Here is a 22,912-nt window from a genome sequence, read left to right as displayed (position 1 = left end):
ATGTGTATATATGTGTGTATGGCAGCACATATGCATGCATTGGAAAGGTGTGTGTCACCAGCCAGTGTCTTCTTTTGAAACTCCTGTCCTTGTAGTGAGGAAGGAACACAGTGAATTTCCCCAAGAGATTGGTTTAGTTTCAAAAGGGGAAAAACACTTCCTGCTTCCCAAGGGGTTATTTTTGGAGTCCTTTCGGAAAAAAATTAATTAAACATGCATGTGTCTCTTTAAAAGAGCGGCTCCAGCAGATGCAGCATGGTTCACAGCATATTCTTCTTGAATCCAATGGGATGAGTATAAGTTGCCAACAACAGCAACAAAAGATGGTGGTGGGGGGAGGCAGAGGGAGAAACAGAAAATGTGTTGACAGTGGATCTGACCGACACAGCCCAAAACAATAGGATGCATGTTTAGCATGACTGGCTCTATTCATTCTCCTGTCAGCACTTGGCATGCCTGCCTCTCAAAGGCAGCAAAGCTGCAGGAAGTGTCTCTTCCTCACACAATATATAGAGAAATTTCCTTGACGCTATATTCTTCACCTGCAAATGGATGCTCCTGGTGGGTTTTTGATTAGTGAGCAGCTTTACAAGATCTGGTAACTTAATAGTAAAGATGCTAAAGAATAATATGCATGCATGAGAAAGGCTTATTATACAAATCAGCCTAGTGAATGTTGACTGGGTAAGGTTTTCTCTTGTGCTACACAGCACAGTATTTGAGCCTGCTGAAATGTGTAGGAGAAACATCGTCTGCACCCTATAAATCCCGGTTTTCTGGTTCAGATTACCTCAACTACTTTGAGTCATTTGAGCACGTGATCAGCACATGATCTGCTACTCTTCAAGAATGTGTTTATCTTGCAGCTGACGTGCAGCCTGTGCTCATTTTCCTTTAAGTACAACCTCAGGCCACTATTTAATCACCTGCCAAGCCCTTTAATTGGGCAAGAGAGATGCTTGAAAATGACTGTAAAAAAGCGAACCTCCAATTACTCCATATTTGCAGTACTTCAGCACAGTACTTTGCTTGTACAATAGCATTCTGTTGCAAAACAACTCTGGCCACTTCAGGTTGCCAGGATAATGCCTCCAACCCCACTGCAAATCCATAGGAAGTAATGCAAAGCTAGAAACTAATTTTTTGGTAGCTTGCTTGCCATTTCTGCCTCTTCTTAATCTCATCTGCAGCTTCCAGAGCTGCTGTTTTCACTCTGACTCCTGTTTGTAGAATTTGCAATTAAAAAGCAAATATATTCAATGTATATTCAAATATATATATATATAAAAAATATATTCAATTCCTTTACAGTGTAACTTAAACCAATGGACATATGAGGATTCCTGATGAAGGGTTTCAGTCTGTATCTTCTGGTGATTTGTTGCTCCCTGGAATAAGAGCTAAGCTCTTAGCATTGGTTTCCCATGGTTGATAAAAACCTTTCTGTCTCTTTAATTTCCATGCCCTAGCAGCATTGAGTCTCCAGTGCTTGGTGAGAATCTGGTTTTGAACGGTTTTGTTTTAAAGATGATGATATGTGCTTGAGCTGTGCAGAGATATCGAGCAGTCCTGCGTGCATTGATAATCTATTGAAAAATGTGGGCCAAGTGTCAAGCTCTTCCTGAAACCCACAGAGTTTTTCAGGTTTCTCAGGAAATATGTCACAAATAATCTTTGTGAAAATTAGTTCTAGTTTGTCAAAGAAGGACTTGATTTTATCCCTACTAAGACTGTTCCAGTACATGAACAGCATAAGTAGGTGAAAGGCAGGTTAGCCTCTCTGCAGTGATTATCATGATTGCTTTCCTGCTTGCTGCTTAAAAAACCTCTTTTGCAGGCTCTCTTTTTATTGAAATGATAATAAATATATTTTTTTTAAAACCACAGGTACTATTTCCAGTATCTGAGGGTAACCTAGTACTCGCATGCTTTCCAGTAGAGCCACCACACACTCGTTGAAACTTGGTTCTACTCCCCTTTAGTTTCAGAACATGATACCAAGATTTTGTAATGGTTGCTAGAAACTGAATATAGTATATGATAGTGAAAAGGCTGCAAAAAGCAGCACAGGAGATACTGGAAGATATGTTCAAAAGCAAATTTATTTATTACTTAAATGAGAGTTGAATTGCAGATTGCAATTGATAAAATGTTTTGGAAACATAGGCTACAAAATAAAGATACTGTTGATGAAAAGTGCATGGATAGCTGTTTACTGCTGGATTCTTAGAAAAAATAGTCATGTTATGAGAGTGTATTAGAAAATATTTTCCCTTTTGCATTTGAGCAATGATTATGGCTGCTCAATCACTCTTAATCATTATTTGCTGATCTTCTTGTACATAAATTTTCCCATCTCTTAATGTGAATTCAGGTATTATTTTTGTTCCTGGAATTCTCTCTAACTCTTCTGCATATTTCTGAGAATAAAGTAACCTAATATAAAAAGAACAAGTGTAAAAAAGGCAGGTAATATGCAAATCTATTTTTGTAGTATGGCAAATGGACTCTTCTGCAGTCCTATGGAAGAGGAAGTTGGAAAATTTTATTTGTGGAAATTTAGGTTTTATAATGACTCACTAGTGTAAGTGTTTACTTAAAGGAAGCAGCACTGACCCCACAAGCTTTTTTTTCAGATTTGTTACTTTTTTTTACTTTTGGGTCCTTACTCTTTGGGGCTATAAACATCTCTGAAAAATGATGCTTAAGACGTGGACTCATATATAATGGACTATATATGCTAACATTGAAGAATTGCAATGGAATGGTTAGTCTTCATTAGCTTTGTCATTCTTATATGTTCTAAGATAGAGCCTACAAACCCCAGAAGACTTCTACCTGACAAATTTTTATTACACTTTTGGAAGGCTCTGCCTTCACTTTGAAAATGCGATGTGCCATTTCTTTGGGAAAACATGTTCTTTTGCTTCTTCACTTTCTTTTAGAGAGTGCCTATGCATGAGTATGCACAGATGATAATTCTATACAGTGTTCCCCTTCTGTGAGCTTGTATATGCGTTTTCATTTTTTAATCAAAGTTTCCATGAATTTCATATTGCAGGGTGGCTTACTGCAGACTGTAAATATAACAATGTGACCTTTTAGAGTGATGTTTTTATTTATATCCCCTGCATAGATAGGAAAGGGAACTTCCCTGCCACCTTATATAAAGAAGTATTGAGAGATTTTTTAAAAGTAATTAGAGATGCAAAATATGGTAAGTCATTCATCTTCAAGCCTGAGTAATAGTTTTCTTCCCAATTTTCTGCACATATTTATTCAGACACAGAGAAATAAGATAAGCAGAAATAGAGATTAAAAACTTCTGAGGATAGGCAATTATTCCAAAGCCAGTTTATATGAGGTGGAATACCTAGCTTTATGTATTCAACAGTGTAAAATGTTACCCAGGCATCAAACTTGTATCAGCTACTAGGGCTTAGATCAGAAACATTCATGGCCTGCATGTTTGTGTTGTGATTATGTTTGTTCCAAGATGACCAAAGAGGAAAGCTGAAACTTCAGCCAGAATACATCTTGGTTTCTGTAAGCATAGCTGATGACAAAAGGGTGCTTTCAAACCTGGCTCCTCCCTGAGTTGTGAGAAGCAGAGAAATATAGTGTGAAAGTCCTTTGGGTTTTACAGCCTTGAATCTTCTACAGGACTTGGATGCATGAACTCCCTTACCTATGAAACACAGCGGAATATGGGGCAGTCCAGCAATTTCCTCTTGTATGCTAGGACGTTACTGAAGAACTTCTAAAAAGCACTCAAGATCTCTGCTCAGTTTTATCCTGTCTCAGGAGTTTAAACTATGTGCCATGAAAATGTCCCCAGCACTATCACAGCATCCTGGTACTCTGCAGCAGACGTATTTACAGCACTGCTGGAGATGTTCTACTGTCCAGAAATTGAAAGCTTATTGACGCAAAGCCCATGAAAGTGAAGGAGGGAAGGGAAGAGACATGTGGGAAGATTCTGTAGCATAATGACACACCTGGCAGGGATCTGCATTCTTGTCCCTTCTTCAGTGCCTGGTGTAAATTTTACCTTATGCTACAGGGAGTCTTGTTTTGGCATTCTAGTTCTAGGACCAAAGAGGAAAATTATGTTATCTGTATGTGGAAAAAAAGAAAAAAAAAAAAGTGGAAATGCTTATGTATGAATGGTGTGTAGGATGCTTTGTGAGGCTTATTTTTCTTCAGCCTGTAAAAGGAACCATCAGGAGTTGTTTCACTGGGATGACTAGAGGCTGGACGGGTAATACTGAAAGAAAATCCTCTACAGTCCAAGAATCAGGGAGATACTTCTTGCTTGCCCTGTCAATCCAATGAATAATTTTTTTTTTTCTATAGAGTATTAGCTATTTTTGAGATTTGATTATTTTTTTTCCCGAGAGGAAGGAAGTTGAATTTTGCTCATGACAATGTGGATTGCAACTTACATCTTAATTTTAGAGCTGCGTATCAGAGTACAGACTCACATTGCATTGTATCTGGAACACAGGATATGGAAGAGGAGATCTGGATGCGAATACTTGTGGTAGTCCCATTTCTTCAGTAAATATTCCTCTTCATTAAGGGCCAGTTTAGTAGACGTACCTTGTTGTTATGCAGCATGTACATAGCTCACAAATCCTAGGCAGTATAGTTTTCCTCAGGAATTTTATCTTACAGTAAACTTCACTTTGTTACAAACAGTACATGATTGTACAGTGATGATCTAGCATGGGAAATCAGGACTTCAGTAAAGAAATACCTGCTTTTAAAAATGAGGGATTTGGAGTCATACCTGAAGCTGTGATCTAATTCTTAGAAATGCCTTTTCCTTTACTGTTAAATATAGGATATATAGATATCCTCTTTTAGCTTGGAAACAGGCCAACAAGAGAAATATATTTAAAAGAAAAAATCTTCTAAGAAACCAGTTGTGTTTTGAACAGTCTGCTGGGGAGTCCCTGTAGCAGTGCTTGATTTTGCAGGATTTTTACTAACCTCTGGTAAGGAAATCGAGTATCAGGATTTATGAGCACAAGAAGCATTTATATTAGGTAGAATTCTGGCGTAGTCTTACAGAGTAATTTGGCAAATTAATTCAATGTTCTCCCAGATAAAATGTGCCACAATATACTCAAGGTATTCTATATTAATTGGGAATAATACAGTAATAATTAATTAAAATGATGTAGTAATAATTAAGTCAAACAGTAATACTTATATTCAAAACCCGTAGACAAATTTTAAAGCTTTATGTCTAATCATGTGACAGGCCTCCAGGCAAAGTCAGTGTGAGCTACGTTTACTCATGTTTTCCCAAACCATGAAAGAACTTAATTAAGGCGGAAGTCACCGGAAAATGGAGCTAAATGTATCCACTGAAGTATTTTAGTGCAAAGGAGGGCAGAATTGGGGTTTTAGGATTGAATGTAATATGTGTCCTTCTGCTTTGTAAAATAACTTCCCAATTTCCTTTAATGTTCATATTTCTTATGTACAGTGATTACTGGGGTTGTTTTCCTGAAGTTGTAGAAGTAGTTTATACGAACTGTCTTTACTTAAATTAGTGAGCTGGAAGAGTTACTAATACTAAAAGTGACTACAAGAATAGTATGAAGGTTATGCTTCTTGCTTGGGCTTCCCTGTGCATTCATTGCTTGGGTACTTATCAAATGTGACAGAAAATAAAATGCACATTGTTTACAGGTACTGTTCTGCTGACTCAGAGAAAACTAAACCTTGATCTGTTCCTGGGATGTTGGTAACAGGAACTATTTTAGGTTATATTAGTGCTTTCCTAAAAAGTAAATATATTTTTTATGATGGCAGAGGTGGGGTTGTTGCTTGTTCTTTTTTATCACTTTTGTAAATTAGTAAGAAAACTTTATCAAAATGATCTGCTGGCTACAGCTAGCTGCTGTCAAAGTGCTTCTTTCTCACTTTGGTTGGTTCCTCACAAATTTGAATTGATCAGTACAGATCATGCAATAATAACAACAATTTTTATCTCTCCATAAGTATCCCTTCTGAAATCTTTTTATTCATTTCCCAGTGTCTGCATTGCATGTTTAAATTTGGATATGATTAAATACAAAATATTTTTTCTTGTTTTTCTTGTATAATTTTAACTTTTATTTTCTTTAGCTACTTTCCAGCTTGCAATTTTTTTTTTCTAATTTCAATAAGATGTTAGCATTTTTAAAAAGTCTTTGCCTAAGTTACTGGATAGCAAGACTATTCCAGTTAGAATGATTTTCGTGACATTATACGCAAGATTTTTGTCACCTTCAATTTACACCCACTTCAGTTAAAAAAACAACAAACAAACAAAAAACCTGAACCAATTAAACAGACCAAAACCCAAAACCTCCCCTCCTAAACCTCTCCAAACAGAAAACCCCCAAACCTCTTTTCCTATGAAATTTTCAGGTAGGGTGGGATGTATAATAATAGCATACTTACTGTTATTTTAATATCAGTGTTCCAAGATTATATGTGTTAAGTGATAGAAATAGGCAGGTACTTTGAATAATCAGTTTTTTATTAGATTCTTCTAATTTTGACAGGCAACTAATTACTGAGTGTTTGAGCAAGTCACTGCACATCTGCTTAATATTTCTTAATCTCTAAAATGGGAATATAATTATTCACTTGCATATGGCTTTTTATAAGTGGTTCTTGACAGGAGATAACTTAAACCAAATGCATGGTTCTAGGTTTCATTAAAAAAATCAAAGGTCAGGCTAGTTTCTCAAAAATGTTTGTGAACTTGGGGTAATTTGAGTTTATTAGCAACTGTGGACCTGGTACTGGAGGTTGACATTTATGCTTCATTTATTTCTTCTATGATTATTTCTTTAAACGGTAGAGCAATAGGTTCTCAGCCTCACATTTGTAAGTAGCCTATTGTATACCACTATCTTAGGAAGTCTTCTACAAATATGGGAAAGAGGAAGGGCATATTTGGATTGAAAGAGGTGTCTGATACATCCACAGTTTATGGAAATAGCTCAGCTGCTGCCTCACTCCTACCTTTTAATTTTGCCTTCCAAGAGCACAAAAATAATAGAAGCCAATGGAAGAAACAGCTGTTCTTCATTCCTCACAGAGTTTTTGTCTTAAAATCAGAAGTTATGGCTTGATTTAATTTTTTTTTTTTTTTTTTTTTTTTACAGACATATATTGCACCCTGGAAACTACTCTTTAGCAGAACTTGACTACATTTAATTGACTTGCACTGAGGCTTTGGGAAATGTAAATTCACAGGCATTTCATATGGCAGCGTAATAATTTTCAAAGAGCTTTATATTGCTGAAGAACTGTAGGGTTATTAAAAACAAAGCATGAAGTCAAATTGCAGTAGAGAATTGAAGGAATTTAAAGCAGGCCTTTTTGGTCATATTTGGTGTGTCTCATGTAGAATGACATTAAGCTTTCCTTATTCTCCACTTCGTCTTTTGCCCTTTCCAAAATAGAAGCATCAATACCAGAATTTATTGGGTGAAATTTTTGAAATAAAAAGTTTAACTCGGCTTATCTGTCAGTTATATTCTAAAAGTCTATTTTTTTTTTATACACGTTGTGGTTTAACCCCAGCCAGCAACTAAGCACCATGCAGCCGCTCACTCACTCCCCCCCCGACCCAGTGGGATGGGGGAAAAAATCAGGAAAAGAAGTAAAACTCGTGGGTTGAGATAAGAATGGTTTAATAGAACAGAAAAGAAGAAACTAATAATGATAATGAGAACAGTAATAAAATGACAACAGTAATAATAAAAGGATTGGAATGTACAAATGATGCACAGTGCAATTGCTCACCACCCGCCAATTGACACCCAGTTAGTCCCCGAGCGGTGATCCCCCCGCCCCCACTCCCCCAGTTTATATACTGGACGTGATGTCACATGGTATGGAATACCCTGTTAGCCACGTTGGTCAGCTGCCCTGGCTGTGTCCTGTGCCAACTTCTTGAGCCCCTCCAGCTTTCTCGCTGGCTGGGTGTGAGAAGCTGAAAATCCTTGACATTAGTCTAAATACTACTTAGCAACAACTAACATCAGTGTGTTATCAACATTCTTCTCATACTGAACTCAAAACATAGCACTGTACCAGCTACTAGGAAGACAATTAACTCTATCCCAGCTGAAACCAGGACAACACACTTGTAAATTATGAGTTGTGAAGGTAGAAATTATTCTCTCTAACATGAGTAAGAACTACAAAGATGATATGGCACTATTTTCTATAAGAAATGGTGAGGAATTTAAGTATTCAACATCCATGATCATGGAGTCACTTTGAGCTCATAGCCCTGAATATTTGGAGAGCAAATTATAGATCAGCATGGGTTGTCCTTTTACCAAAATGATAAAATACAAGGTTTACAATTAAGGGGAGTAACACTAGTTCAGCAAAATCTGTACTGAGAAGTAAATACGAAATATGTTAGCAGAAACAGGGTCATTTCAGAAAGTGGCTATTTCTTAGGGCATTTTTGAATGTATTTTTTTGTGTTGTAATTGGAAACTGATTGCTTCCAGATTTGTTACCCTCTGTGTGACATAAGAGTGAAAGAGGTTACATATGTTAATTTTCAACTGGAATGTAAATTGTACTCTACAGGACAGTCCTGCCTTGGCAAGAAAATGGGCTAGATGACTATGAGACTAATTTGTTTGGTTTTTCCCATTACCATTCAAAGAGTGTGTTTGTGTGTAGATTTGCTGAATGCTTCTCCTCTAGCAGAGTAAGAAACCTGATCTAAAGAAAAGAAGAGCCCTTTAAGAAAATGATTAATTTCAGTGTCAGCCTTTACGTTTACAGTCAGGCATATAAAACAGTTTTTCACTGCTGCTTTTCTCCTTGTTATTTAATTCTTGGGATGACCGTGGGATTCGTAACACTACACAAGGTATCAGATAGATTTTTGAAAGCAATATATTTAACAGGTATCTGTCTGTACTTCTCTATGATACCCAGAGAAAGTGTGGATGCCCCATCATTGGAAACGTTCAAGGTCAGGTTGGAGTGGGGTTTTAGGCAATCTGATCTAGTGAAAGATGTCCCTGCCCATGGCAGGGTGGTTGGACTAGATGATCTGTAATAGTCCTTTCCAACCCAAACCATTCTGTGAGTCTATGATACACTGACTCAGCACCTCTCTGTCTTATTTTTTACAACAAATAGGAGGCTGGATTTATATACTGTATGGTACTCAAGAAATAACCTTTTATTCCTGTAATACCCTCCCAATGGCAATCTTTAGTTTCAACACCTGTAAGCCAGGCTGCTCTACTGCATGAAATGATTAAACTATTTGCAGCAAAAGGCTTGTGTAAATTTTAAAGTGAAATAGGAAGGAAAAAGCAGAAAAATGCCCTCCAGAAAAATTTCACACTGTAGTCTTTGCACTTTTACACTGTGTGTTTATGTAGGCATATGTTTGTATATTGGCAACATCTCTAGCATATTGGTAATCTCATTCTTCACAAAGTTCAGCTGCTAGTGGAGTAAGGTGCTGCAGCTGCTCCATGTCATAAAGAAATAGTTTGGCAGCAGTCTTCCCTCCATCTCTACCTATCAGTCTGCATCATTTGATTAATTAAAGCATTAGTTTGTTTTTCAAAAATTACAAAGCAGAATTGCACTTAGAGGCAGAGCAATGAGTATGAGAACGGAAGACAGTAAGCAATGACAAATGCTTAACAATTTAGGGTTTTTTTTAGGATGCAGTCATCCTTGTTGACATTGCTTTGTGAGGTGTTCTTGCATTCACAAGTAGGGGCTAATAAAAGTGATAAAATGCTATATCAAATAAGCATTCGCTCTGGTTCTAAAACAGCAGATAAGCAAGCTCTGAATGTATATTCTAAGGTTTCTTTTTAATTTTTTTTTTTAAGAATGCAGACACTATTCAGCAAATCTATGATCAACACACTAACTTTCTGTATGGGATATTAATAATGTGGCAATAATATCTACCAAACCAGATGCTTTTCACAGCTAGACCCCAACTTGATAGTTATGGATATGATAGAAAACATGAAAAGCTTCTCATTATTATCAGCTCATTTGTTGCATAATGAATGTGAAGATATTATCACTGTAGTTAATCACCACATCAAGTTTATAGTGGAACAGTGCACAGAAGATATCTTAATTCTTATCCTGTGAAAGGTACATTGTGTATAAAATGTATTGTTTATATGACAATGATATTGTGCCCTGCTGCATATACAGAAGTAGATAGCAGTCTTCAGTGCTATAATGGGGATTTGTGCAGTATTTTTCAATTTGCAGGAACAAATTCTTTGTGGCTCTGCAATTTGTGCAATCAATTAGTTGGCTGTAAAAAATGCAAGATGTATGTCAATTGTTATTCCTTTGATATAGTAGTTTTTACACTCCTTTTCTACTGAAAGATCACTTAAGTTAATGAGAATGTAGAGCAATTGAGAAGGGACGTTATTATTTACCAGAAGATTTTCTAGGATTACCCTTTTAAAATGTCTTCGATTATATGTTGCTTAGAGAAAAAAAATGCACCTGAATGAATGCATTTTTTTAGCAAGAACCCAACGTTTCGCCTTCCTCTCCCTCTACCCTCCTCCTGCTTGTACTCTCTAGCCAACAGTAACCTTTCACAAAAAGGGACTAGTAAATGGCAGCTGTTTTTAATGAGATTAACGAGACTCGGGAGATGATTGTGACGAATTGTACCATTTCTCATATTAAATATAAGTGTAAAATGGTGGTTTAGAACTTGACAATTAGAAATGTCTGTCAGGGTGAGCTTAAAATAAATCAGTGGTGATTGGAAAGTGTTTGTGCTTGTGCATATGTGCCCATTGGACAGTGTAAATAAGGAGGATAAGATCTTAGAGTCTGTTCTTTCCAAATGTGAACATAATTCCCAGTGAGGCTGATGTGTATCCACAATGTTGCAATAGAATTAAATAGAAAAAAAAAATTCCAGTGTGTGTACTAGTACTGTGAACTGTGAGAGCAGTAATTCTCAAAATTTCCTAAGAGTTCCACAGATTTCCAGCATCTGTTGTGGCCAAATAAATTTGACCCAGACTGCCTCTAAATGTATTAAAATTAAATTTTGTAAAGGTAACGCAAAGACAATTGATTCCATGCCTTCAGGCTTGTGTTTCAGCTTTTCTAGAAATATTCTGTATTGCTTTATAATTAATAGGTTTGATGTACAGTACCTGAAGCATTGGCTCTCACTGTATGTAAATCTGTTCAGAAAAGCTTATAAGAAGCTGAGTCTTTATTTTCTTTGTCAACCTGTCAAGCCACCTTAATACTTCCAAAACTGAGTAGTATACTCTAGAGAGAAGGAAAAAAAAAAAGATTTAAAAAAAGAAAAGGTATAATACAGTGGAATATCCTCCTATAGTCAAATCATTTAAAACAAATAACAGACTTCAGAAACAAGCAGAGCTATATTGGTTGTTTCACTGTGAGATTGGGACATTGAAAAACAACTGTGCTTCAGCAGAAGAATGGAGAGACTTTTCTGTGTTTTGATGATAACTGCACTTTTCTTACTTTCATTGTATTTGAAACAGACTTTGCCTCTAGCAGTTTGCCAGATTGAAAAACCTGTAGAATTCCTCATTCACCTCTTTGTTTCAAATATTTAAAGTTAGAAAACAAAAAGCAACAAAGGGAAGGAATTGTTGTGTCGTTTACATGATGTTCCAGCCATATAGCTGCACTGAGAACAGGAGGTTAAACACTTAAAAAAGGAACAGAAATATATTTTTATGGTGTAGCTCCCAGAGTGAGCAGAGGTACCTTCTGCAGTGGTTAGAGTAAGTGGTGCCGTACAAAGTTGGCAGCGCTGTATTAAGCTCAGCAAAGAGTCTCATTTTAAGGTGTGACTTGAGAGACGTTATTCATATGCCTAAAGTTAGGATTGTGCATACAAAGCATTTGTGGAACTTGAGTGTGAATGGGGAAAAATCTTTCATTCTAGAATCCAGCTCTTTAATCTTTGATTTAATTATTGTGTCCAGCTAAAAGGGTATCTTCTCCAATTCCTTAAATACCAGTAAAGTACAATTCGTTTGTATATGTCCACCAGATTGCAGAACAAGATGTCAAGATTTGCAGCAACGGTGGATTCCCTGGAAAATAATGTGGGGTTTTTCTGTTTTGGGGTGGGGTTTTTTCATGTATTCTGATTAGGTGTGGACTGTGTATTTACTGATTTTGTTGTTTTTTTCATTACATAAAAACATGGATGCAATGGTGTTTGATTAAAAAATGTGTTTCGGAGATAGCAGCAACTTGTATACAGGTATACGTAATGCATGGTCAACCACTGTCAGTGATCTCGGGGAAACTGGCATTGCTCATGGCGTGGCCTGGAAAAACATGAACCTTCTCTATCAGAAGCAGACTTTTACAAAAGTTGATTGAAAAAAAAAATAACAGTAGGCCTGATACTTCTTTTGCTTGAGCAGTCTTCCATCAGTGGTAATCTAGAAACTGCAGTGAAGTTTCTCTGGTCTCACCTGCGCTACTTAAAGTCACGAGTGGACCTTCCATACGTATGTGTAGATTTAGCATTGGCAAATCCATTCTGTTAAGTTGATTGTTTTAATTTTCTTTTACATGTCTGATGGTAAATAGTGAAAGATACGTCCTGACGTATTGTTCAATTTCTTGAGCCGTTCATGTAAAAATATGAGATATAAAGTAGAAAGAGAAAATTTACCTTTACAGTTTGGTGGGCAGGGGCACATTACTTTCTCTGCCGAAGGAGCTGACACAGGTGCCCCTTGGCCTATCCTTCTGTCTCTTTCACCATCATCATGGCAGCTGTGAAAGTCTTGAAAAATTAAAATGAACAAATAAGTACTGTTTTCAAAAATTTCAGCTTGGCCTAGATGCACTCTGGTGCCGAGATCCCCAGGGTGCAGAGTAGAGAGCCTCTGGGGAGCAAATTCATGAGGCTGATGACTTCAGACCCAAGAGGCTGGCTCTGCCCTGAGCTAGAGCCCCACGTTGGCCCCATGTGAGCCAGCCGTGGTCTCCGAGGGCTGGGGGTGCAATGGCCAAGCCCTGCACCTCACCTGGCATCCGCAGTGTGACATGTGAGGTAGCTGAGGACACATCTGCTGGAAACTCCTTCCTGATACAGAGGAGGCAGAGGATTTCCACTCCCTTTGTGCTGCAGTGACAAAATCAAGCTTACTTGTGCCCTTTCTAAAAGATTTCTAAACCCTTTCTAATGGGTTTCTAAAACTTAGTCAAGTTAAAAGAGAAAGGCAAAGCATGCTGATGTTTTCCCTTCATTGACAACATCAGGACGTGATTGCATGTACTTAACTGCCTATCAGTCAATAGGGAAACTTAACAGCAGCTCTAAATGCGTCACAAGTGAAATTTAAGGTCCAGCTGTATTAGTGCATGCTGCATGCGCAAGGGAAGGTCTCTGTATGTGACCTTCTAAATTCCTACATGCGCGCAGCCAGACTCAAACACATCAAGTCCCTCCTGTTCTTGTTGACAATAATTCCATTATAATATAATTGGCCTTCTAAAGCAGTATGTATATATTCATTCAGACAGACATGATAGTACGTGGTACAGCAAGCATTTGCCATTGTAGTTAAAAATGAATGGATTCTATAAAAAATTTCCCAACCAGACACTCATATGGCCTAGAAATAACATGGGATTTTATTCTACAATGTATCTCTGGATCTCAAATATCAGTCTCATTGATTTAAGTCTCCAGAAATTAATGTCTCCTAACCTTATTTGATGTTGGGGAGCTAGACCTGTGGCAATGTGCTCATAGCCCTGAAGGACATCTCAGATGAGGTTTGCCATGAGGACTCAAGCCCCCAGCTTCCGGTTCTGAGCGTTAACAGCATGGCCATCCTTCTCCCAGCAGCAGCGTTAAGTTTCTTATCCAGAATAGTAATGTCATAGCAGCAGCTGAGAAAATACAGTGGAATTGGATTCAGACATTGGAACAGGCTGGCAGTATCTGTGAGACAAAGAATTTTCACAGAATCAGCAGCTGCTGAGAACATCAGATAGTTGGTCAAAAAGTTACTGTGTTTTACACTTCCCCATTTTCTCCCTTTTCTCTCCAAACATACCTGGACTTGTGAACTAGTAAATTATTGGGCAAAGTGTATATTGCTTCTATTGGTGAGGTATGTATGTGCATAGTTATTAAGTGAAAATCAAACTTATGTGCTGAAATTGAACTGTGACCTCAATTCACAATGGCATTTAATCCATATACTCCCCCTCCTCTTTGAAATGAGGTACTTAATTTCCTGAGTCTAATATGGGGCACTGAGGTCCAGAAATGTCATACTTTCATAGATACTAAAATTATAATACTTGAAAACGCTGCAGGCAATGGACTTTGTCCTTTCTTATCCAATAGAAGGGTGAACATTAGTTTAAATCTCTTCACACTTCATCCTTGCAGTCTTGATGTGTTTTCTCCCATTTTATGTTTTCTGGGCTGATTCCACTAGACTACACAAATTACTCTAGAAATAGCTGAAAATATCTAATTTGGACTGTATTTTTATATGTATGGGTCAGTAGGACAAGTGATCTTTGAAAACCCCTTCTAATGATGTCATTGGTACTTGGTGAACTTATTGAGCATTTGTATGATTTGGTCTATATTCATTTAAATTGACAGATTTCTGGTGACATGGTTGAGTGCAAATGAGATAAACACAAAGAATTCTCTGCTAAGCTACAGGACATTATTGATGTGCAGAGGGTTTTTAAAAAGCCAGTAGAGAATTACATTTGTGCTGTACTCATCCAGATTCTGAAATAAAGCTGAAAGTAATGACATGCTAATAAAACAGGAGGGGGAAACTGGTGCAAAGTAGTTGCTATGTCAGCATGTCAGGTCCTGATGCAATCATGGGAATACTCCTTGAATATAGTTAGAAATGACATGTTTAGTGTGAGGCCTGTTTCAGCTGAGGTGAGCAGTGGGGTGTCATGGAAGAGAAATGAACAGCATCTACTTTTGTATAATTTTGAAGACTTTTTCCCTTTGTAAAATAGTTTTGTTGCATCATTTTCTAGAGAGCGAGTGTCTTACAGTATCTGTAGGAATAATTTACTTTTTCTCCTCAGCTGTTCATTACTTTCTGCCACAATTTTTTCCTTATAGCCATAAGGGTTCATTTTGAACATGTACTCCAAATAAGTTTGTGCTCATTCCAGTTCTTTCATTTTGCAGCTGTACATGAGGAAATGAGAGAGTATGTAGCTCTCACTATAGAAGTAATTTTAAAGCGTGATACCCTTTATTTGTTCATTTGGGTTGTTTGTTTGTTTGTTTGACTTGGTTAAAAGACTATGCTTGAAAGAATAAGTATCAAAACTTCAGTGTGATTTCAGGCCATAGCAAGGAAAGCAAGTCATACCTCATACAAAAGTAGTTAAAGGCTGCATTTTGAGCTAGCTGTAAAAATTTCAATAGACCTGTTTTACATCAGAAAATTCACTCCTGTCAACTAGAGGATGATTCCTGAAACCACAGGAAAAGGAAAATATTCCAGCAATGTTAGCACAATCCAAACCATACCTTTTACCTTTTCATTGAAACGGCTTTTCTTTTAGGAAACAAACAAAAATAGTAGCCCCCCAACCTATGTAATGTAGAGAGATATATAGACACATGGAATATAGTTGAAATAAAACACAGGGATCTAAAAATGTATATATGAAAATAGGAACAATTCCAAATGATTCAGGGGTTTTGTGTTTTGTTTTGTTTTTTAGTTTTCCAATTTTACTTAATAATTGAAATAAAACCTTGAGAATCAGTTATGAAATAAAATTTATCTTATCACTGTTTAAAGTCTAATGCATGTGCTGCTGTGCACTGCCATCTCCTGAAAGGAACATTGCCATCTTTATTATATCTTAACATGCTTTTTGTGTGGCTAAGTTAGATACTCTAATGATTGAGGCCTTAGTTTCTGAAGAAATACAATCTAATTCCTGCTAGAATGCTCAGGTGGGAACTACGGTTACAACTTTTTTTGCAATTCACCTATATATTTGTTTTACCTATGGAGATGCTCCTACACTAGAGCATGGATAATGTCTCATTTCTGTGAGGAAGCTTGTTTAAAATGTCAGATGTAGTATTGGTTAGAGGAGAAATTTTGAAATTTGTGTCTGATACACGGAGGCGTAAATGAAATAAACAGTGGTCAGAGCAAAACTGGAGTGACTGTACTACAGAGGGAAAGAGCGTTGTTTGCGAAGGCTGCATGGAGTTTCATCTAATCCAGTTCCTTGTATGTCCAGATGCTGTCAGAGGTAGGATTTGAGCCAGGCTGAGAAATGGGAGAAGAAGCATAGGAGTTTATTAGGAATGTCCGTGCGTGAAAGAAACAAGAAAGATTCTCAGGAAGGTTCATCTCTTGAGAAACTTGATGCTGGACTGGCAAATGCACTGTCTTGGGAGCAGTTCTCTGCTGCCCAGTGGAAGGGCTATGGGGCTGAAGGGGATTTTTGCGATGGCACATGCAAAGGAAGCACTAGATACCTTGGACTTTTCTGTATCCTCTACTCAGTAAACAACCTGGATTTTCTGGGGTACAAAGCCAGGCTTAAGATGATATTTCCTAGCTGTAGAATAAGAAGCTGTACTCTGCAGTGTTGGCTGGAAGGTCTTTGGTTTGCCATGCTGTTCTGCAACACAGTCAACAGCTGCCCTGTGTGTGAGCATGAAACCTGTGCCTGCTCACTTCTTTTCAGTGTGGCATTTGTTACAGAATTACTCTACAGGGATAGAATTTGACTAATGACTATCATTATTTTCCAACTTCCCCCCCCCCCCATTTTAACCTTGTTACTTAGTAGCCATGTAAAATTGTTCCTTCAGAGGTTTAACAATATTTGCTGGGCTATGTCATCATCATCAGTATAGGTGTATCCCCAAAACAAAGTACGTGAGGTTTTGGTTTGAACTGTTCCGTAAGGTTACATGCTTTAAGGTATATCATTGGACAAAGTCTTTTGTACCCTTAAATGCTACCTGGATACACAAATAGTTGTCTTTGTGGAGAAGGCATGGTTTGCAGCATCTTGCGTACCAAGTGTATTCTTGGCCATGTGTGACTTTTTTTTATGGAGCTAAATAAAACAAGGGAAAAAGAAATTGGGGCAAGGGAGAAAATGAATGTTTTCAGCTGAGATTTGCACAGAGATGACAGGTGAATGAGGTGGAGAGGTAAAGAACAGCTGTTCCAGATGGCAGCAGCTTCAGGAGGGAAAATGCTGGAGTCAAAGCGGTCAGATTGTAGGAAGAGATGACGCTCATGTAGGATGAGTGGTGCTGGCAGGGAGATAAGTGTTGGAGGTCAGTGAGAAAAACACAATAAACACTGTCTATGAAGTTTATTTCTCTTAAAGTAGCCATTTCCTGTAAATGAATTTTTTTCAGTTCTTTTCAGCACTGATTGCAGGTATTTACCTGAAATCATCAGTGATCAGCATTTTCTATTATCTTTGGCTGCCTTCGCCACATACACTGCCTTAGTTGTGTTTTTTATTAGCAACAAACACTCAAGAATAAGTAAACCTGAAAACTGAAGAAATTTTATAATGATTAAATACAGTTTTCAAAAGTCTGTTCTTGAAGTGTCCCTTCTGTCTCTTTAATCTACTGCCTGGCAATGAAAGGTTTAAAGGTGCTTGAAAATCTAACAGCACTAATTTGAGGGTTTTAAACAATATAGCATTCTTCATAGGACTATAACAGTGTCATTTGAGCCACCTCTGCATAAATACTTCATTCAAGAAGCAAATGTGAAATAATCAGAAATTAGTGATGCTAAAAGTGACACTATAGTTTAAAGACAGAAAAAAAAAAAAAAGCTAAAATCTTTGGTTTAGCCTTGGAGTTCTTTTTCAACACATCTGAAGAATTGGCTGTGCAAGGGTTGGACACCCTCACTCTGCCAACTCCTCCTGAGTTTAATGGTTTCCTGTTTACGATGCTCTGCTTGAATGTTTTAGGGAAAAAGGCAGAACAGTCACTTTCTGTCAGATTTATAAAGGCATAAATTATTTTAATTAACCGCTTGAACTTAATTTACTGACTTCAAGAGTCAGACAGTTAGCTGGAGTGGTTGTTTTTAAATCCAATAGGACTTAGATCTGAAATAGTTTATATCGGCTGCTGACCTGTCTATTGATCATGATTGCCAATTCTAACTCATTTTCCTAGTGCTGCAAACATTTTAGGCTTATTCTCACCTCATTTGAACTTTATATTTTTTAATTGTCACGCGACATGATGTTGAATGCATATCTTAGCCCGTTGCAGTCATTCAATATATTAAATGGCATGTTTGGAAAGGTGATTAGTTCTCACTTCTTGGCCATGTTCCTATACAGATAATTTGTTTTGTGCTTAACTAGATTTCCCCAATATTTCTAGCTGGAATCAATGCTTCACTTTATGTCTTAAATTATTTCAAAATGTAGAAATTCTGTATATTGTGAAGTAGCTTCTGGGCTCTATGTTGAGAGAACCGCTCTTTAGGAGTGAGCAAAGGGATGATGTTATAGCTTAAAATGTCTTAAGTGCTTATGATTAATGCTTTGGGATACTGCAGGTGAAAGGTGCAATGTGATTTTTGTTCTTTTTTTTTTTTCCCCCCCCCCCCCCCAGGGGCAATTTTTGATGAATCTGCCAAAAAAGATGAGGAAGTTTTTCGAATGGCAGTTGCTGATCTCAACCAGAATGATGAAATCTTACAAACGGAGAAAATCACATGTTCAGTGACATTTGTGGATGGCAACAATCCGTTTCAGGCGGTTCAAGAAGGTAGGACATCTAAACAGATTTCCTGCGCTTGTTTCTGCAGACGTATGCAAAATGCTACCCTGACAGCTTCCTAGCTTTATGAGAAATTTGTAATTTTTGTTGGCTTCTCTTTATATAGAATATTAAGTTATTGCATTTAAATTTGGATTTAGCTACTATGGTTTGTGTTGGTCTAGTGACTTCAAGCTATAAACTTAGCTTTTATCTATTTTGTAAGTAAAGGCTCTTGAAAAATGGTAGAGAAGTCAGACACAGTTTGCCTACATCTTCCCTCTTTTGCAGGCTGTTTTGAAGTTATTGTCAAACCAATAGCCCTTACTTTATGACTTCTTAATGCTACTTTTCAGTTTAATTTTGTGCAGCTAACAGCACTTAGTCGGAAACCATAGGTTGTTGTGTGGATAACCTTTTCAGAACGTACACCTGAAGAAGTTACCTATTTTATAGGAGGAATTAGAGATAACCTGATGACTCAGAAAGCCACCTGTATCCAATATGATTTTGTACTCAGTCCATCCTTTGTTATTCCCCAATTATTCGACAACAGATCAGGGTGTTGCTTTGGGCTCCTGTGATAGCAGTAGGATGATAACAGGAGTCAGTATTTGAAATCCCTCTGAGCTGGATTAGTAAATCGCTGGTGTGACTGAGCAGTTGTCTGGAAAGACAGCTATATGAAGTCTTTAGAAATATGGATTCAAACTTGTTTCCTAAGCGTACGTTATTTCTTTGCTGTTCTGGCACACTAACTTCTGTCACAGATAATGTTTATTGTAGGTATATTATTAAACTTTTCTTAACAAGAAAACAAAATTTTGATGACTTTCTATATCCTTATTGGCTCCGTATTGATACTTGAGGTAGAACTTGAGATTTAAGCAGCGAACTTGCAAACAGTTGCTCTGATACTTGTGAAGTCAAAGGTCAATACCTGTTTTGCTTCAAAGGACCATTGAAAAGGCAATGTTAATGAAAAGGTCTTTAATGCTTATATGACAATTTTTTATCATTGACATTCTTCATTTTTGAGAATGTAGGAATTTTTTTGTTTTGTTAAGTTTTACAAGTGAATAGACCTGCGTAATGAGAAGCGTTACAGTCTGAGCCTGATAACGCTGAGGCAGAAAAAGAAGTGATTTTGAAAGTATTCCAATCAGAATCAATTCAATCTATTTGAATCTGAAAAGGCCAACATAAAAACTGAAGCTATTGGATACTTTTAGAATCCAGCAGGGGAAAATGGGTAAGTGAGGTCAATCTTTTTTTAGATACTTTCTGCACTGTTAGTATTTAAGCTTTTTTCCAGTTCATCCAGGATGGATAATGTTAGCTGATGCTCTGTGGTTAACATTGATTAACACTGAAACTTAGCAAATTATTTCACAGAAAGATGTTTTAAGCAACTTATTTATTTCTAACTTCAAGTAGGAGTGTCTAGTAAAGTAGAGCATTCCAAAGACGTTAATGACCCAATATTTCAATATTCAATTACTTATAATTTGCAAAAGTTACATTTGTAATTTTTTAAAATATCTTGGTGTAGTCAATATTTGAAATGTGACGGACTAGATTTGACATAAATTTTATTACCATGTATTGGGGGTGAAAGTTCTGTTGTGATATTGATGAGTTCAAGAAAGTATTTGCCAGTAAAACCAGTTTCTTGTAAATGCATGATCAAATACAGCTATATGGCTATCGAAGCCTCATATTCACTATCTTTTAAGTGCCCTGTGTTTTGTTTGACATAATTTGAGTGAAGAACAAAGGTTGCATCTTTTGTATGCATATATCTGAAATTTTGCTTGTTGAACTATTTTGCCACAGTTAATGTGTTTTCTTTTAATGTGTTTTAACTGAATATAGGCATAAGCTGCACTGTAATGTTTCAATTACTTTGCACCAGTTTCCTCACTTTCTCCTTTCCTATACATCTTTATATCACTTGCCCCTGTTCTTAATTGGATTTCTTACAAGTGTTAGTAGCAGGGAAGGGGACCTCTATAATTGTTGCCACATATTTCATGGTTTATCCCTTGGAAAAACACTTAGCCAAAGTGCACTATACTAAACACAAGAAAAAGAGAATTTAAACACTCAGGCCATTTCTGTATTCCATTTGTAAAAGAAATACTACCGGCTAAATCTCATGGTTTTTAAATGTGTACAGCATTCAGTATGCCCAAACTTGCCATTTCCATGCCAGCACGACCCTTTTCTCGGAAGCATAACAACACTAATATGAGTCTGAGGTATCATGGCCTCTGCCATCAGGTAGAGCCTAACGTGCAAAAACGATATTATTTATTTATTATTATATTCTACTATTTATTTATAATATTTTTATATAAACTGCTTGATGTTTGCTCTGTTTTAGTTCACAATATCTGGGTTTTTTTATGGTTTTGACTTTTTTCATCTTGTCTAAACTACAGAATAGCCTTTAAAAAAAAGAGCTTTTAATGTTTGGTAAAATGTTAATTTAAAGCATTAGAACCATAATAATAACAAAATTGGTCTAAATTTATCTAAAATGTGCCCCTTTTAGTGAATAGAGAAGGTTTTTAAACTTGCCTAGCATTTTGAATTTCAAAAAACCAAGAAGTCATGAACAAAGATCTGAGAAAACAGGACATTAGATACAGAGGAGATATTTACAAATTTATTTTTCATAATGATGCAGTAGTGGACAGCATGTATTATTGCTACCTTTTATTTAATTTTATTAGCAAAATTAGCAAGTAACTCCCAAACAATGTAACAAGGAACACTCAGATACTTAGTGTTGATTTTGGGATGTAAAGATAATGAATTTGAGCGGATCGGCTGCTCTGCAGTACTTACTGCTCTTCCCTCTGAAACTGTTTTTATGAATTATTATGGTGCCCTGAAATGTCTTCCATTTGTACCTTAGGGCATCTCATTAAGGGTTCTGATTGGAGCGATAAGACTGTATTGCAAAGCTGAGTGGTTTTATCCTAGAAGAGCTGTGAATGACGTGCCCAATAATATCACTGGAAGTGCCCTCAGGGACAATGTATAGGTATGGTCTAGTGCATGGAAATAAGAGGTGAAATTGAGTTTCTTTAAGTTAGGGAAATTTTTCTCCCCTTCAATATATGCTCTGTCGGAGAGGGCCAGCAGCAAGCGTGATGCGTGCGGTTTCCTGTGCGACTCACATTTGCTTGTCAACATCGTGGGGTGGCATGGGCACCCATCAGGATGGGATGAGGTTGTGGTTGCCCTGCGAGGGGGGAGGCAAGTCCAGGGCAAGCCCAGTAGGTAGGTTGGGATGAGGACCAGCGAGGTGCATGGCCTGGTGTGCATAGCTCCAGCCTGATGGGCGCAGGGGAGAGTTTGCAGAGGAGGAGAGTGGCTGAAAAGGGTGGCTGAGGCATGTGGATGGTGCATACCAGGCCCTCACAGAAGCTGCAGCCCGGTTGCTGAGATGTGTCAGTGACACACACCTTGTGGTAATGCCCAGAATGGCATGTTCCTTCCTCTCTTCCTTTCTTCCTCTGATACAAAGTACTTCACAATATTGATAATACTCTTTTATGTGATGTCTCGAAATATTTGTGTGCTTGTGTGGTTGAGAGAGGAAGAATATTGTGGTTGGCTTTTTTATGCTGTGTCCATATCAAGTGCTACAAAGGGAAAACAGGAATTTAAGGGGGTTTTTGTCCAGACAATGAAGGAATTAGGGACAGTCAGTTCTTGCATGGTAGCAAGTCAGTATTTTAACACTACAAAACAAGGAATTATGATGCCAGATGCATACTAGTGGCAATAATACTATATAATAGCATAAACTTTATTTCTTTTCCTATGACACTTAAATTTACAGAGATATTTAAAGAGGGGTGGGATAGGCTTTCAAAAGGTTTTGAGTTCTACACTATACTTAAACTATAATTATTTTTGAAAAGAGTCATGTGTCTGTATGTCTTTTTAATGGACTGGGGATTTTTTCTCTCACTGGGAAATTTGGTCGAAATAAATATATCACTTCTTTCTTGTTTGTCAGAAAATCGTGTTCTCTTATCTTTCCCTTAC

The 22,912-nt window shown here is 37.2% G+C and overlaps 1 protein-coding gene across 2 annotated transcripts in view; it reads left to right on the top strand.

Annotated features, from left to right (window-relative positions):
- Positions 1–22,912, top strand: part of GRID2 (glutamate ionotropic receptor delta type subunit 2) — a 737,357-nt gene that overhangs the window by 131,857 nt on the left and 582,588 nt on the right. For both annotated transcript variants that reach the window (XR_011324830.1, XM_069784511.1), the window contains exon 2: positions 18,701–18,856. Coding sequence is in view for 1 of the 2 variants with exons in the window: in XM_069784511.1 (XP_069640612.1) it covers positions 18,701–18,856 (156 nt within the window). In the remaining variant the exon portion in view is untranslated. The remainder of the gene's footprint in view (positions 1–18,700; positions 18,857–22,912) is intronic.

Source organism: Haliaeetus albicilla, chromosome 1, assembly GCF_947461875.1.
Source record: "Haliaeetus albicilla chromosome 1, bHalAlb1.1, whole genome shotgun sequence".
NCBI lineage: Eukaryota > Metazoa > Chordata > Aves > Accipitriformes > Accipitridae > Haliaeetus > Haliaeetus albicilla.
The sequence above is the reverse complement of the archived record's forward strand: the minus strand, read 5'-3'. Positions and strand labels throughout refer to the sequence as shown.